The sequence below is a fragment of the Dendrobium catenatum genome, unplaced genomic scaffold (assembly GCF_001605985.2).
Source record: "Dendrobium catenatum unplaced genomic scaffold, ASM160598v2 fragScaff_scaffold_1482, whole genome shotgun sequence".
Lineage (NCBI taxonomy): Eukaryota > Viridiplantae > Streptophyta > Magnoliopsida > Asparagales > Orchidaceae > Dendrobium > Dendrobium catenatum.
Genome location: NW_021319944.1, coordinates 2,398,514 through 2,415,441, shown reverse-complemented (window position 1 = coordinate 2,415,441; position 16,928 = coordinate 2,398,514). Strand labels below are relative to the sequence as shown.

The 16,928-nt window shown below is 38.5% G+C and overlaps 2 protein-coding genes and 1 long non-coding RNA gene across 3 annotated transcripts in view; 2 read left to right on the top strand and 1 right to left on the bottom strand.

The window, feature by feature from the left end:
- Positions 1-10,096, top strand: part of LOC110115774 (E3 ubiquitin-protein ligase BRE1-like 1) — a 74,148-nt gene extending 64,052 nt beyond the window's left edge. The window contains exon 21 of the mRNA XM_028700275.1: positions 9,608-10,096. Within this exon, the coding sequence (XP_028556108.1) occupies positions 9,608-9,739 (132 nt within the window). The 3' untranslated portion in view covers positions 9,740-10,096. The remainder of the gene's footprint in view (positions 1-9,607) is intronic.
- Positions 10,097-12,706: 2,610 nt separating this feature from the next.
- Positions 12,707-14,735, bottom strand: LOC110115776 (hexose carrier protein HEX6). The gene is made up of 3 exons (XM_020849140.2): positions 14,559-14,735; positions 14,141-14,463; positions 12,707-13,844 (listed from the first exon to the last, which is right to left on the bottom strand). The coding sequence occupies exons 1-3, from the start codon at positions 14,680-14,682 to the stop codon at positions 12,756-12,758; spliced, it is 1,536 nt and encodes a 511-aa protein (XP_020704799.1). The 5' UTR covers positions 14,683-14,735; the 3' UTR covers positions 12,707-12,755.
- On the top strand, positions 14,597-16,527 carry LOC114581022. Its single transcript, XR_003702832.1, has 2 exons — positions 14,597-14,734; positions 16,303-16,527. It is a non-coding gene; the product is annotated as an uncharacterized LOC114581022 (long non-coding RNA).
- Positions 16,528-16,928: the final 401 nt, after the last annotated feature.

The following is a 16,928-nucleotide window of genomic DNA, read 5'->3' as shown; positions in this document are numbered from 1 at the left end:
AGGGGTTTGGGATTTTAGAATAATTACCAAGGAAGGTAATTAATCTAAAGGATTAATGAGTGGAGGGAAATCGGGATTCTAATTTGAATACTAAATTAGAGAAAGAGAGAGGGTGGGCCGGCGGCATGTATGGGGAAAGAGGAGATTGCTGAGGGAATTAAATGCTTCATAATTCATTATCTTAAATTAAGAATCAAATAATGGGATCAAATCTAATTTAAATTAAATTAGACTTTGATTTAGGCACTTTCCTAATTTAGATAGGTTAATTTGGGAAAGTATTTGAAAATTCAAATTTGAATTTCAAATAGGATTAAAGTCTTTACCAAATTGACTTAGCTATTTTAGGCAAGCAATTATGATGATTGAAATCATCATCAAGAGAATCCAAGGAAGGGGGCGGCGGCTAGGGCTTGGGTTGGGTGAAGGAGGGTCGATTTGGGATGGGTAGGCCGGCACTATGGTGGGTTAGGGAGAGGGGCCGACGGGGGAGGGGGAGGGGAGGTTGGTTGGTGGCCGGCGACTGGAGTCTGGAAAGGGGATGGTCGGCGGATTTGCCCAAAGGGTGGATTTGGCCGGCGGTTTGAAGCAAGGGAGAAGTCGGACCAATAGCTCGAAGCACCTCTGCGACTGGTGGGTATTGTTTTGCTCACACTTAGGGACTTCACCACTCAAGAACTCACAAACTCGAGAGAAATAAATTCTGAATTTTATTAAGGAATCATTACAAAGACTAGGGCCGCTATATATAGGCCTCAAAAATGAAGAAAACTCAAAAACACATATGCCCTCCAAGCTACAACTCATTAAACTCCCTCATAGGGATACAAAGGTCAACTAAAACAAAAATAAAAAAAAATACTAATATAATAGCATAAAATAACTCATAAATAGATGCTCCTGATCGTGGCCGTTGATCTGCGATGTCTCCTATGATAGACATATTGTAATCTTCTACTGGTGTCCTCATCATTCTCCTCGGGTGGGAGAAAGCTTGACCCTGTCGATTAATTGTCTTGGGAGCTCTCGTATAACTCTAGAATATCAGGGTCCAATCTATGCAACTCTTCGTGATCGATCAACGTGTTCTCCGTTTCCGGTTTACCTGCCTATTGAACCAAATACCTTTGATGTCCACCTTCTTTAGTGGAAATGATTTTATCGTCTAGTATTACTTTGATCTTCTCCGCATTAGGTAAATGAGGCAGATTGGGGAGTGGAGGTAGGCTAGGGTTCTCACTATGTAGGTTTACACAAGGCTCATGTAGTGGATTGCCAGGCAGGGGCGGAGGCAGGGTGGGGGCACGTGCTCCCACTGGCTGGATGATTTTTTTTTTTTTTTTGTAAAATTTTTATATACAAGCAAGCAATGGAAAAAAGCTAAAAATCATTCGGTTGAGTTCTCTCATCTATGAATATTCTCTCTCTCTCTCTCTCTCTCTCTCTCCTCCCTTCGTAGTTGTATTGCAAATAAAAGCTAAAATTCACTTCGTATTACATACAAAAAGCAAAAAACCCTTTAACCAATAATTTTTTTTAGTTTTTTTTTATGATTCTTTTTTCAAAAATTGTTTCAATTTTATTTTTAGGATTCTATTTTAACTTGTAAAAATTAAATTAAATTTAAAAAAAAAATTAAAAGTGAAATTTTATTTGAGTTAAAATATTTTTAAAATTTTAAATGAAAATTCTTCATATATATATATATATATATATATATATATATATATATATATATATATATAACACAATTATTATTTTAGCCATGCAAAAACACTTTGATTGCTATAAGGAGCATAACAAAAATCTAACCCTCTATCTGGCAACTAAGGCTTTATCTAGTATGTCTTTCTTAATGCTTCTTAAAATAATTTTTGAAGTACAGAAATTTTAATTTTTATACTATAAAGCTACTTTAAAAGCTATAAGAAGGATATATTTAATAACATTTACAATTAATTGATTGTACAACGGTTTCAAAAAATGAAGACTCGGGGGAGAAATTATAGATAATATGTAAGTTTTTTGTTTTATCATATATTTTATCTTTTTATAATGAAACTAACTATTTAAAAAAAAAATTTAAGCCTGCTATGCCGATTCCAAGCCCGGATGAAAAATGTTTAGAATTTGTTTACATCAATGATCTTCGCCCCCACATCTAAAAAATTCTAGCTCAGCCCCTGTTGGAAGCGTAAAACTCTGGTCCCTCAAAGGCTACTAGATCTTCAATATTAAACGCAAAATTTATATTAAAACCTTCAGGAAGGTCTAGCAAATAAGCATTATTGTTTATTTTTAAAATTATTTTAAAAGAACATGCACTCATAGCATACAGCTTTTTAACGGATCCTTGAGAGAACCGCTACGAATGAATCCGTACCATTACAAAATCTCAAAGTTCAAATTCTTTAAATTTTTTCTTGTGATGAGCATTAACCTTAAAGTTGGCGTTGTTTTGTTCAATTCTTTTATTAATTTCCTTATGCAATTCCTGGATGTGAGATGCAAATGCAGATGCAGATTCAGATGTTCTAACCTTAGGACGCATAGGGATTAAATCTATAGGTTGTCTAGGCTGGTACCCGTATATGATTTCAGCATGACTTAGCCCCGTAGTACGGTTAACAGAGTTGTTGTAGGCAAATTCAGCTATAGAAAGTCTAGATTCTCAATCCTGGATATTCTCTCCTACCAAGGTTCTTAACAGATTTCCTAGACTCCTATTCACAACTTCATTTTATCCATCTGTTTGGGGGTGAAAGGCGGTAGAGAATTGAAGTTTTGTCCCCATTTTGTGCCATAATATTTTCTAGAAATAACTTATAAACTTAACATCTCGATATGACACAATGGTTTTAGGTAATTCGTGGAGCCTAACAATTTCATCGAAATACAATTTAGCAAACCTAGAGGCATCGAAAGTTTTGGAGCATGGGAGGAAATGTGTTATTTTAGAGAATCGTTCCACTACTACACACACAGAGTCAAGTTTCCTAATAGTTTTGGGTAATCCTAAAACAAAATCCATGCTAACGTCCTGCCAAGGGCAGTTGGGTACAAAGAGGGGGGTGTAGAGTCCGGTATTTAATTTTTGTTGCTTAGCTAACTGGCACGTGTGACATCTCTTTATTAGCTGGCTAACATCGAGCTTAAGACTAGGCTAGAAAAATCTATGCCCAACCGCAGGGATGGTTTTAGTTTGTCCAAAGTGTCCAGCTAAACCTCCTGTGTGTAATTCCCAAATGAGGAATTATCTAAGTGAGGTGTTGGGGGTGCAGAGTCTTTGGGACTTACATAAATATTTGTCTACCAAAAAAGAATCATCAATTATATGTCACTTCCAATGGTCAACAAGGCGAATGTCTCTTTGAAGTCAGGGCAATCTATATAGTTTTCCTTATTTTCTGACTTAATTTGTTCAAATCCAATCACTTCTGCCCTCATTTTCTTAGTTATCATTATCCAACAGCTTAAGGCATCTGCTGCCTTATTTTCAGATCTAGCCTTGTGTCTGATCATGTAAGTATACTCTTGAAGGGATTCAACCCAACGATTGTGTCGTGCATTGAGTTTCTTTTGGGAATTTATATATCGCAAGGCTTCATGGTAAAAAAAATAACAAATTCTTGTGGGAGTAGGTAGTGTCTCCAATACCTAAGGGATTGGATGATGGCGTAAAATTCCTTGTCTTAAGTGGAGTATCGTTGCCTAATGTCATTTAACTTCTCACTAAAGTAGGCAATAAGGTGTCATTCATGAGATAAAACTCCGCCTATGCCGATACCAGAAGCGTCACAAGTTACTTCAAAGACCTTGGAAAAATCAGGTAGACGTATAACTGGGACCTCTACCATTCTCTTCTTTATCTCCTCAAAAGCTTTAGTGGCAAATACAGTCCAATGAAACTCTACCTTTTTTAGACAATTAGTTATAAGTGCCACAATAGTGCTAAAGTTCCGAATAAACCTCTGATAAAATGTGGTCAATCCATGAAAACTCCGAACATCTCTGATATTCTTTGGTTCGGGCTACTCATTAATTGCTTTCACTTTCTCAGGATCAGTAGATATGTCTTGGAACATACACTTCTTAGGATTAGCATATAATTGTTCTCTCCTCAAAACTTCAAAAACTTATTTTAAATGATTTAGATGTTGATCCACCGAATTACTATAGACCAGAATGTCAACAAAATAGACTATTACGAACTTTCCTAAGAAGGGCTTGAATACCTGTGTCATTACTCTCATAAACGTACTTGGTGCGTTACTCAGACGAAAAGGCATAATCGTCCATTCGTATAACCTGTCCTTAGTTTTAAAAGCAATTTTTCATTCGTCTCCCGGACAGATCCTAATCTGGTGATAACCGCTCTTAAGGTCAGTTTTAGAAAATAGGGTGGCTTCGGTCCTCGTATCTAACATGCCATCAAAAATAGGGTGGCTCCGATCATCGTATCTAACATGCCATCAAGATGAGGAATGGGGAAATAATATTTGACCGTGATTTTGTTGATAGCGCGGCTATCAACACACATCCTCCACAAGCTATCCTTCTTGGGGATCAAGAGGGTCGGGATAGTGCGAGGGCTAAGGCTTTCTTTAATAAACCCACGATGCAGGAGTTCATCTACCTGTCTCTTAAATTCAGCATACTCCGTAAGGTTCATGCGATAATGAGGTAGGTTAGGAAGGGAAGCTCCTGGTACTAAATTGATGATGTGTTGGATGTCCCTTAGAGGTGGAAGTTGGTTGGGTAAATCCTCTGGGAAAACATCAGCAAAGGTCTCAAGGAGGGGCTTAACCTCATTTGGAATAGGTTCTTCCAGATCTGCGCTCACTTCCCGAGCTACTAAGGCGTAAATGAGTGAACCTAACACTAGTTAAGTATCCAGATCTTTAGTAGTTAACAGGTTTAGGCCTGTGCTAGGATTAAGGGGAGTGGGTGTACGTCCTCCTTGGTAGACTTGGGTTGGGAGGGTAAGAGCTTAATCTTCTTACCGTCATGCTCGAACACGCAGGTGTTAGATCTCCCATAGATATGAACGTCGTTATCGAACAGCCATGGACGTCCAAGAATGATCTGACCAACATCCATGGTTAACACATCGCACCAAATATTTTTCTTGTATCCCACAAATTCAATGGGAATAAGGCTCCTTTCTTTCACTTGCAAAGCGGTTGAGTTGATCCAAGCGACGTTGTAGGGACTCGGGTGTGGAGTAGTTTTCATGTGAAGCTTAGAGATCATAGTAGATGACACAACATTAATTCAATTTCCATTATCGATGATAACCTTACAATTCTTATCGTTGATTTTGGTAAAAGTATGGAAGATGGAGGTTGTAAGCCAATCCTCAATCAGTTTAGGTTGTGATAAGGCACATCTAACAACTTGTAGGTCTAAGGGGTTAATCTTTTGCAGACAGTGGATTACGGCGGTGTCTTCATCACAAAAAAAACCTTCCTCGTCGTCGTTGTGATGAACTAGTTCGGTGTCAGGTTCATCATCCTCATTGATAACTTCTTCAATTATGGTTACCTTATAGGAGCTGGAACATTGAGAGGCAATGCGCCCATACCCATGACATCTGAAGCATTTGGTTCCCACAGGGGTTTTGGGTGTCTCACGTTTAAGGGTTTTGTTTTAAAGTCAAAACGGGGTTGGAATTGTCCGGCAGTGGGTCGGCCAGTTGTGGGATCAGGTGATTTGTTTTGGGGTTGGTTGGAAGGAGGTTTAAAAGGATTAGAGCGGAAGTCTTGGCCCTTCAAATGGGCATTATTCTTTGATTCTTCCAGGTCTAACACAAGACTATAAGCAGCCTCTAAGGTGTTAATTCCTCTTGCAAAGAGTTCATTTTCAAGGTCTTTCCTAAGTCCCGCTCTAAACATGGATAGAAGTTGGGCGGGGGTAGTGGTTTCCTTGCCACTACAACAGATCATGAAGTCATCAAAAGCAAAGATATAATCCTTCACAGGTTTACTATCCTGGGTTAACCTATTCCAATGATCTAAGAGTCTGGGGTAGTAGGAAAGGGGAAGATACTTTTGCTTGAGCTCTTGTTTCATTGTCATCCAATCAGCGATAGGGTATTCTCCTCGAGTCTCATGCATATGTTCTAGGTTAGTCCAGTACTGACTAGCCCTACCAGTCAACTTCATTTCAGCAAACCTCACCTTTCTCGCATATGAAATGTTGTACCACATAAAGTAACTATCCATTCCCTTGAGTCAATCCAGGAAAACTTGTGGGTCAAGAGTGTCGTTAAAGGAAGGGGCATCGATTCGGATGTTCTTGAGTAACTGAGCATTGTTATCTCTCCAAATCGAATCATGTCCTACACGTTCCTGATTAGGTCTATGGTTTTGACGGTACTGGTCTCGGGGTGGTCTGTAGTTAGCTCGAGGTTCGTCGACGTATGGGGACGGAGGTCTAAAAGGGGTATACATTGTATGATTTCCTAACCGTTCAATGTGATCTAGACGGTCTCCAGCTTGTCATCTAAAATCAGCTAACTCGCCTTGAGTTTCTCTAATTTGTTGGGTAACAGCACCTAACTGACCTACGATCAAGTCTAAAGTACGATGAATTTGTTTCAGATCCATTGGGGTACACTAGGTGACACTTAGGGATGTTAAAGAATAGGGGGGCAGCACCTAAACCTATATGCCAACACTCCTAAAGCTCACTAGATAATGCAACAATGTATGGACAGCAAACAAACAAAGTGTTATTTCAAAAGGATGCAATGTGACACAACTAAGTAAATTTAAATATGACTATTTAGAACTCTAAGATAAATCCTAGCACATGCAAAAGGAGTAAATCATGCTCTGATACCAAGATGATGTGAAATGACCAGGAATTGTAAGGAAACAATAAAATTATTGTAAGCCCGCTTCTTTAAGATTAATGAACCACCTAAAATAATTTAAGAAATTTCCGTTGAGGTTTTTCTCTGGCATGTAATTACACTTGTAGGAGAACAGATCAATTTAAAACAATATCAAAAAATACGATAAAGCTAGATGTACTCATAATAATAATCCACAGGTTAATATCAAGAGCTTTCACCTAGAGTTTCCTTCCTCACTCGCGCTCTATGAGGGCTTTAGCGGAGAAAGATCTTCAGCAAACCAAACAATGCCACGACGACGATTACGACGCTGACAGTCTTGATCCACAGGAGAGTAGCCGGAGAAGGAGGCGCAGGTGGACGTCTGACGAGTTGCCACTATCCGGATGGTCGTCGTTCGTCGATCGTCTCGGTGAAATAAATGAGTATGCGATCTACGTAGTCTTCGACGAAATCTTTAAATTCCCAATCAGGGTCAAAGAAGGGTGATTGAAGGATGTCGAATTGTCCTTGAGAGTTGTATGCAAATCCATGGTCGACTTCAGGATCGACCATCCAAGAATATGGGGGTCTTCTTTATTGCGCACCTTGGATTTGTTGAAGGCCGGCGGCTGATGCAAGAGGGAGAGAGGAGTGGGGAGCCGGCGGTTTGGGTGGGTTCGTCAAAAGAAAGGGACAGGTAGGGTTAGGGAGGGGTTTGGGTTTTTAGAATAATTACCAAGGAAGGTAATTAATCTATAGGATTAATGAGAGTGGAGGGAAATTAGGATTCTAATTTGAATCCTAAATTAGAGAAAGAGAGAGGGTGGGCCGGCGGCATGTATGGGGGAAAGAGGAGATTGGGGAGGGAACTAAATGCTTCCTAATTCATTATCTTAAATTAGGAATCAAATAATGGGATCAATTCTAATTTAAAATTAAATTAGACTTTGATTTAGTCACTTTCCTTATTTAGATAGGTTAATTTGGGAAAGTATTTAAAAATTCAAATTTGAATTTCAAATAGGATTAAAGTCTTTCCCAAATTGACTTAGCTATTTTAGGCAATCAATTATGATGATTGAAATCAGCATCAAGAGAATCCAAGGAAGGGGGCGGCGGCTAGGGCTTGGGTTGGTGAAGGAGGGTCGGTTTAGGATGGGTAGGCCGACACTATGGTGGGGTAGGGAGAAGGGACGACGGGTGAGGGGGAGGGGTGGTTGGTTGGTGGGCGGCGGGTGGAGTCAAGGAAGGGGATGGTCGGCGGCTTGGCCCAAAGGGTGGATATGGCCGGCGGTTTGAAGCAAGGGAGAAGTCGGACCATGAGCCCGGAGCACCTCCGCGATTGGTGGGTATTGCTTTACCCACACTTGGGACTTCACCACTCAAGAACTCACAAACTCGAGAGAAAGAAATTCTAAAATATTAAGCAATCATTAAAAAATAATAATACAAAGACTAGGGCCGCTATATATAGGCCTCAACAACGAAGAAAACTCAAAGGCACATATGCCCTCAGGGCTACAACTCACTAAACTCCCTCATAGGTGTACAAAGTTGAACTAAAACAAAAATGAAAATAATACTAATACAATAACATAAAATAACTCATAAATAGATGCTCCTGATCGTGGTCGTCGATCTGCAATATCTCCTGTGATAGACGCGCTGGGTATGACTCTTACTTGCATAGCATAGTTTAAATCATAAACTATCAATCTTCTTTGCTTTCTCTTCAACCCATTTAGTTTCCTAAATGCATAGAATATTTATCTTCCTTTGAATCATAATATCTATTAATTCCATTAATTTATATATAAGAGAATCTGAATTCCAAGTTCCTATCTTAATCATGTAAAAATGAGTGATACTGAAAAATTCCTAATGAATTAATTTCTTAAATGATTTTTGTTAATCTAAGTTGTATTTGGATTGGAATTAAGAGTGATTGTGATGATGTGGCCAAGGTATATAAGTTTTCTCTATATTATATGGGTTGCATTAGTTGTCTTATAATGTGCAACATCTCCCTCTCCCCCTGCATTACTCTTTACGTGGTTGTCATCAATGCTTGAACCGTTACCTCTCCACGAATTTAGCTGTTGCTCCAGTGATTGCCGTCTTGCTCTCACACAACACTTTAATGAGGATGAGAGTGATGAGGCACAATGCAAGATAGTTCGTGATCTTACATGCGCCTACTTTATTGCTAATTTTTTTAGATACTTACAAGACTTATTTGACACTTCAAAAAATTGTATAGGCTTTTTATCCATATTTGAGCAGTTATAAATTCTTAAATACTAAAAAATAGTGAACAATTCCTTAAGTGGAAAAGATTTCATTGAATATATTCCTTCCATTCAAAGATTTTATTGAATTAAAAAAAAATGATGAAAGGAATATATGATCAATTATTTTATCATGCTGCATTATTGCTGTCGTGCTGCTTGCAATCCAAGTGGATTTTGCATGCTTGGCATATTATTTTTTTCCGTACTTTCAAATAAGAGCCATGAAAGTTCTTTTATTGGTGTAAGGCTCTATTATATTCTATTTTTGAAAATATACACACATAGATACAATATATATACTATGTGCGTTTTTGTTTTGTTGTGTGACAGCATATTTGTCTGTATATATGCGAACCCCAATTTGTTGCTATGTGATATATATTAATGATAATTTGTTACAAGATTTAATTTTCTTTAACCTAATCTTTTCAATAAAATAACTACTTTAGCCTAATCTTCATATTAATTGGCTCAGGTTGTCATCACCAAATGCTATCATTTATTCTGTAGCCAGTGTATTCGCAGGATTGCTGAAAGTCGTCATCGTAAGTGTCCTATTTGCTCGGCAAGCTTTGGGCGGAATGATATAAAGTCTGTCTATTTATGATACTGAACATCTTATAGATTACACAAAAGAGCTTAGGTTGGAATTACAGCAGCCTCGCATACCTGTGAGAACTGCTGGGTACCAAAAATCCTTTTGCTCTCGCCAAAGCTTGACTGGTAGAGAATTTGTCTCATACATTGCATCAAAGAGTGGCCTATACACTGGAGCTTAACAAAACCTCATTGATTAGGATAAATGGTTTCGGTATAAAGTATACTTTTATTTTTTTGGGGGAGCGGTCGATCGATGACCATGTAAAATTTTGATTGTTTTTCATTCTCTTCCTAACATTTGATAGAATTTGAAATTGGGTCAACTATTCTATGATTTGTATTGTTCGATTTGCTTTCGTTTGCACCTCTATAGCTCTTCTAAAGTGAAAATTATTAGGTGCGGAGACCGGACATATCTCTACGTCCGGACATCTACTTAAAATTTGACACATGGAGTGCACTTTGGTTGCTTTTTTTTGTGCGCTTTATCCACACTTTACCTGCATTTTAGTTGTGTTTTGACTGGCCTTTTGTTGCGCTTTTTTTACTGCACTTTGACTGTGCTTTACTTGCGCTTTGACTGCGCTTTTAGTGCGCTAGGCTTAAAAGTTCTGCGGACACATTAAATATATAAAGTAAAAAATAAATCCAACGTGTCTACTTCATTTGTCAAATTTTAAGTGGATGTCCAAATGTATCTCTACGTCCGGTGTTTGCACCTAATAATTTTCCCTTCTTAAGGTGTGTTTTTTTTTATGTTTAATTGTATTGTATTGCTTGACTAACTCGCTCTCTTTTGCATTGTGAAATCACTGTCTTTTCTTCACCTATACAAGAGGATGAGAGCATTGAGGTAAAGTGCAAGATATCCTGTCATGGTCTACCACGAATTACTAACTTTGTTGGGTACTTATGAGTCTAATTTAACCACTACAAAAATAGTACAAGAATTAGGATGGGAATCCCAACTTCATAGACTACATAGATCCATTAATCTGGTTTTAGTCTATATGTAAATGCTTCATCGCTGCAATTGGACTACATTGGAAAACCAAATTGATCTGGCATCGCACTTTGTTCTTGTTATGCCACTATGCATTTTCATGAATTTTTTATAATAACTTGTTAGGATCAAACATCCAATAATGCATACAATAGTTGTATACTTCAATCGACACCACATGCATTTTTAAGAAGGAATTGGAGGATCATTCGCCAACCTTATTACTAAGGCTCGCAATCACAGACAAAGGAATGGAAGATCAGTCACCAGCTTTCTTTTAAATACAGCTCGCCATCATTACAGTAAAAAAATTCATCTGCTTTAATTTAAACTTCTTTTGTATTTGATCGATCATCTTCGCCAACAAGGTGTAATCTTCCTATTGCACCCTTAATCTTCCTCTCAAATTAGTATATATAGCCAAATAAAGTTGAAAAAATGGCTATCGGTATCAACAATAAAAAAATCTTATTGAAGGTGTTAGAGATAGTTGTCATTGATAAGATCTATATTTAGACTTGATATATCATCAAAAAATTAGCTGGATCAGGCACTAATCTCAAGGTACAATTAAGTTGGAAATTTCAAAAATTAAATATGAGATCATCTAAAGTTTGATTTCAACTTATAGTTGAACTGAACATCTTGAAAATACAAATCCAACGACACCAAATTCGACCCAATCCGAGTTCAAATGGATCCAAATCAAAGACACGAAGCACATTTGGAAGGTTCAAGCCATAATTTGGATTATGAAACAGTTTTCAAACGTGGCATGCTTATAATTGAATTGAGCGGCTAGACGAGATGAATCCAACGAGCCCAAGATTGTCAAATTCTGATATCTTTTACACATTCAAATGCCTAGTAAATGATCCTCGATAAGGGATTCAACATCGGTCGTCCATTCAAATCATTCCCAATTTATCATTGATCTTTCTCTTATTTATTGGTCATGTCATTCTTAGAAAATTATAGATATATCATTCATTTCTCATTAAAGGGGATCCAAGCAATAAGAGGAGAAGTAAACGAATAAATAAAAAGAGAAGGAAGAGAACTCTTTTGCCGCCAGACTCCTCCTCGACCACTATCAGACTTCCCCCAGCAGCCGACCGACGCCAGAGTTTTGCCCGACAGCCGACTGACGTTGGATTTCTGCCCGACCGTCAATTGAAGCCGGATTTTTGCCCGATCACCAAATGTCGTCAAAGTTTCAATCTCCATTTGTAACTGAATTTCAACATGGGAGTTAATTATTGTAATATGATCGTCCTCAATTTTAGTGATGGGTCAGCCACTTGTAATATGAGCAAACACTAGTGGAATCCTTTTAAATGAGCGTTGCCCCGTGATTTTTTTCTTTTCCAAGGTTTCCATGTAAAAATCATAGTGTTACATTTTTTCTTCTATTTATATGCTAGATATACGTACAATGTTGAAACGCTGAAATAAAAATTTTCTAATGACATTTGGTTTAATTCTTTATGAATCCTGCTTAAAACTTGCTAAAAGCATAAATAAACTAGTTTAGGGATAAAATATCGTTTGGTTTACTCTTAAATTTAATGGTTATTCTGTCAACCCAAATAATAAAAATTCAAAATATTCGTTTCCCTCTTATTTTTTATTAAATTAATAAATTTTCTATTACCGTACCAAATAAAAATAATATTTTATACCAATCTAATGACTAGAAACGTTAGGCAGCAGAATTTTAATGTGCGTAATAGTCGCTTCAGACCATATACATAATATATAATATTATTTTTTTAATTAATTTTTTAAAAAATAAACTCTATATAGCTCATTAATACAAGCAGGTGATTAAGAATTTCATTTTCATGTTATATAATTTCAATCTCACAATTTATTTTGAAAAAAATATATATATTTTTTGAAGCATAACACAATAGTTTTGCTTACTGGTAACAAAATTTATATAATTTTTAGTCGATAAGATAAGATAAATTGAAAACTAATCGAGAAATATTATTATTCTTATTGCATCGATTTAAAGCTAAGCAATCTGCACATTCTTGTTATTTCCCTTCTCCTCATCCAATTCTACAAACCTCTTCCAAAACCAATGGTCTTCCCACACCTTCCCCATCTCCTCCAACGGCAACTCCTTCGTCTCCGGCAAAAACCAAAACACAAACAAGCTCATCAACACCACAAATCCTCCAAACAAGAAAAAAACACCAAATTTCATGTAACAGAGAATGGAAAGCATGCTCTGCGCAATCCAAGCTCCGAAAAAGAAGTCCGAAGCGACAAAAATACTCTGCCCCGTCGATCTGATCTCCAGCGGAAAAATCTCACTCGCCACAAGCCATGGCAACAGCCCCCACGACCAAGAAAAACCAGCCACATAGATGCAGAGAAGGGCCAACACGAGGTAGGCATAGCCGTCTTCCATTGCGCCCTGATCTCCCAATTTCAATGCCATTATTCCTCCCACCATCACCAACGCTACAATCATGAGCGTGCCGCCGAGGAGGAAGAATTTCCGGCGCCCGAGCTTATCCACCACCGCCATGGTCGCCAGAGTGCATATCGTAGCTGTAAGCCTTGTCATCCCCGCTGACATAAGTGAGGCGCTTTCCTTGAACCCGATGGTCCGGAACATCACCGGCGCGTAGAAAGTTATGAAATTTATTCCGGTGAATTGACGGAAAGCAGGGAGAAGGAAAGCCATGACGATGTGGGGACGGTAGTTTCGTCGAAGTAGTCTGCGTAGGGGATGTTCTGATGCCCCGCAGGAGGCGTCGGCGGCTGCGGAAATCAGGCTGTTGAGTTCGTCGTGGACGTCGTCGGTGCCGCGGATCTTTTGCAGAATACGGGAGGCTTTCTGTGAATCTCCATTTCGATGGATTATGCAGCTTGGGGTTTCAGGGAGGAAGAGAGCGCCGATGAGGAGGAGGGAGGCGGGGAGGGCGGCCAGGGCGAGGGAGAGTCTCCATCCCCAACCGGCCTTGATCTTTTCTGTGCCGTAGTTTATGAGATTTGCTGCTAGGAGTCCGATGCTGATGCAGATTTCGAAGAAACCGTTCATGGCTCCTCTGTACTTCGGCGGGGCCATCTCTGAGATGTATAAAGGGATGCTCTGCAAGAAGAACATTTCTGTCTTTAGTTTCATTAATAATTAAACGTAATATTTGTTAAATCTCATCATCAATAAAACTTAACAAATCTTACAATTTTTCTTTTTATAGATCTTAAATTCTAAACTAAATATAGTCAAATAATTTATCAAAAGTCAACAAAATTGAAAAATTATCATGCAAAAAAAAATTTAAATTTTAATCCTGTAAAGACTTTAATCAATCTAAGTTTACAGGATTCACTACATCCTACTTATCCGTAGCCAAGAAGCCCCTTCAACGTAAACTGTAGCCTGACCTGGTTGGTAAAGCCGATGCTAGCCCCAAAAAGTATCCGGCCAAGGATAACAGTTAACAGGTTGAAGCCAGCGCCACTGAGTCCTGCTCCGGCAAGAAACAACACAGCTCCGAAGAGCATGGAGGGCCTCCGGCCGAACCTCTTAGTCACCGGCGAAGCCAGCAGAGAAGCAAAGAACCCCGATATGTAAAGTGACGATGTGAAAGCCATCAGCAACTGGCTATCAAACTTACAGTAGTTGCTAACATTTCTATCATTCTTCATCTTCGCAAGAATTTCGGGGAAGAATTTGCTCAGAAAAGAATCCATGGAAGTGACACCGCCTGAACGCGCCGCCGAATTATTATCTTTTGAGTTTAATTGCGATAAACACGAATGCAAAAAAACAGAGCTTTATGGAGAAGAAGAATTAATTAACCAGAGATGCCGAGGTCGTAGCCGAAGAGGAGTCCACCGGAGCCGGCAACCATGCAGGTGAGGACCACGAAGAGCGTGATCCTCGGTTCTTTGTCGGCGGCAGCGTTCTGTAGCTTGGCTGCCATAGCTGCGCTCGTTCCTGGCTTGGGAGTAAATGAAGACCAGCTGCCTTATATAGTGAGTTTTTAAGTCCCAACGAATTTTGTATTATTATGATTCATTTCTTCTTGTTATTTCTCTCTCGTCCCTATTTGCCTTGACGAATGACTCATTTGACACAATGATCATTAACCTAGGATAAATTATTCATTTCAGACACCGGATGAGGGGTGCAACCGAGTCAAGCCGGTTCGAGCTCGACTCGTTAACGGGCTCAACCAGTCGAGCTTTTCGAGCTCGAGAGTCGAGCTAAAACACGAGTTCGAGCTCGATGGCTAATCGAGCTCGAACACTTGGCTGCTCGACTCGATAGCTCGTCGAGTTGCTCACATAAGAGGAGCAGGATTCGCCACTTCGCCGCGAGAGCGGGTCGCAGTTTCTAAGTCGCGACAATGGGCTTTGCCGCGATAGCGGGTCGCTAGCTGCAACGGGCTTCACCGCGAGAGCGAGAGCGGGAGCGGGATTCGTCACGAGAGCAGGAGCGGACTTCGTCGCTAGAGCAGAGCAAGACGAGCCGCTCGACTTGACTAGTTTCGTGAGACGAGTTGAGCTCGAGCTCATTTTTCGAGTTCGACTAAAGCTCGAGCTCGAGCTTGGTATTTGGCAGCCGAGCTCAACTCGAACACCTCTTGGCTCGAGCTCGAGCTCGACTCGTTTGCACCTGTACACCAAACTGTTCGGAGACGAATAAGAATGTGTCACATCACCCGGTACCGAGTGGCATCACCCTGTACCGAGTGGCACCAAGCACCTGTACCAAGCAAAAAAAATGACGTGGAGCGTTCTGATTGGTCTCAGAACATCGTTCGGGGTCCGCGCAGATTTATATTTCAAAGTTGGGGAGGTAGAAAAGAAAATAAAGATTTGAGGAGTATTTCATTATTCTTATATTCTTCCCTAATATCTCTAAAGAGACTGGTTATAGAAAAACAAAAACTACTAATGGCTCAAAGATATTAAATACATAATTATACTAACTCAAATCAAATATCTATTACATTTATTGAACTATAACATATGGAGCCTATTCCAAATATCTAATTATATAACAGCCCTAGAGTGATAGAGCTTGACCAAGTCAATCCCAAAAGCCCTAGGTCTCTTGCTATAATCCATTTAAAAAAAAAAAATGGAGGTTATTATTGAGGCCATATATCCCATAAAGAATAATGCTTGGAGGCTTCGCTTATAATATATTTCGATTCTTATTCTATCTCTTCTTTTGTTACCTTTATTTCATTCTCTCCTCATCCAATCTTTAGTTGTCTTTACTCTATGTGGCTTGTAGGAAAATCTTTTTTTATAGCAAATTTTTTCTTCTACTTTTGAGATTTTACTACTAAAAATAAAATGTTAAATTTATCTCAAGCTTGTTAGAGCAAGGCCTAATTATATTGACCACAGTATGCAAATAATTTTTTGCAATCTTGATTTTGATATGTACTTCTGATTTGTTCATTGTTTTGCTATATGATTATTAATTAGCTATTTACTTATGATATGTTCTCTAATTTTGTTGGTGTTAATGATTCATAAATGATCTTTAAACTACTTATGAGTTTTTTATTCTCACACAATCTTTGCAGACGATCTGAATTGGTACTTGGCAATCACAGATGTATTCTTATTGTAGGTTGCAAAGCCTTAGAATGATTCAGTATATATCAAATTACTACCGCACGTCTAACATTTCCAAGTGATCCTCATGATATTTTGGCATGCAATGGTAAGTATGAATGTATATATAAAGAATAATCAATTTTATCAGACTATTTGGGATTAATAGATATTGTTGGATCTAGATTTGTTCATGAATGATACTCAAAGTAAATTCTAAGATGAGTGATATGCCGCTAATGTGAAAATGATGAGAAAGAGAGATGCTTGAGAAAAGGTGTAATATTAGCTTTAGCGGGTTGGCAATTGACAGAATCAACTACAGTTGCCTTTGATTTTTTTATTCTCCTTCTCCTTCCTATAAAAAGACCTTGCTATGGATAATGAAAGCCCAGTCTAAATTATTTTTAATTAAAAGAGGTTGTGCGCATAAATTACGTAGCTGTAAGCAACTGGCAAAAACAAAGGCTTTGTAGCGCCTGAGACCATTTGCAACGAATGAAATAAAAAAAAAAAATTCTAATGCCAACATATATTCTCATAATTTGATTCTACAATATTCGTGTAAAAGACCTACAACTTATGAAGAATAATA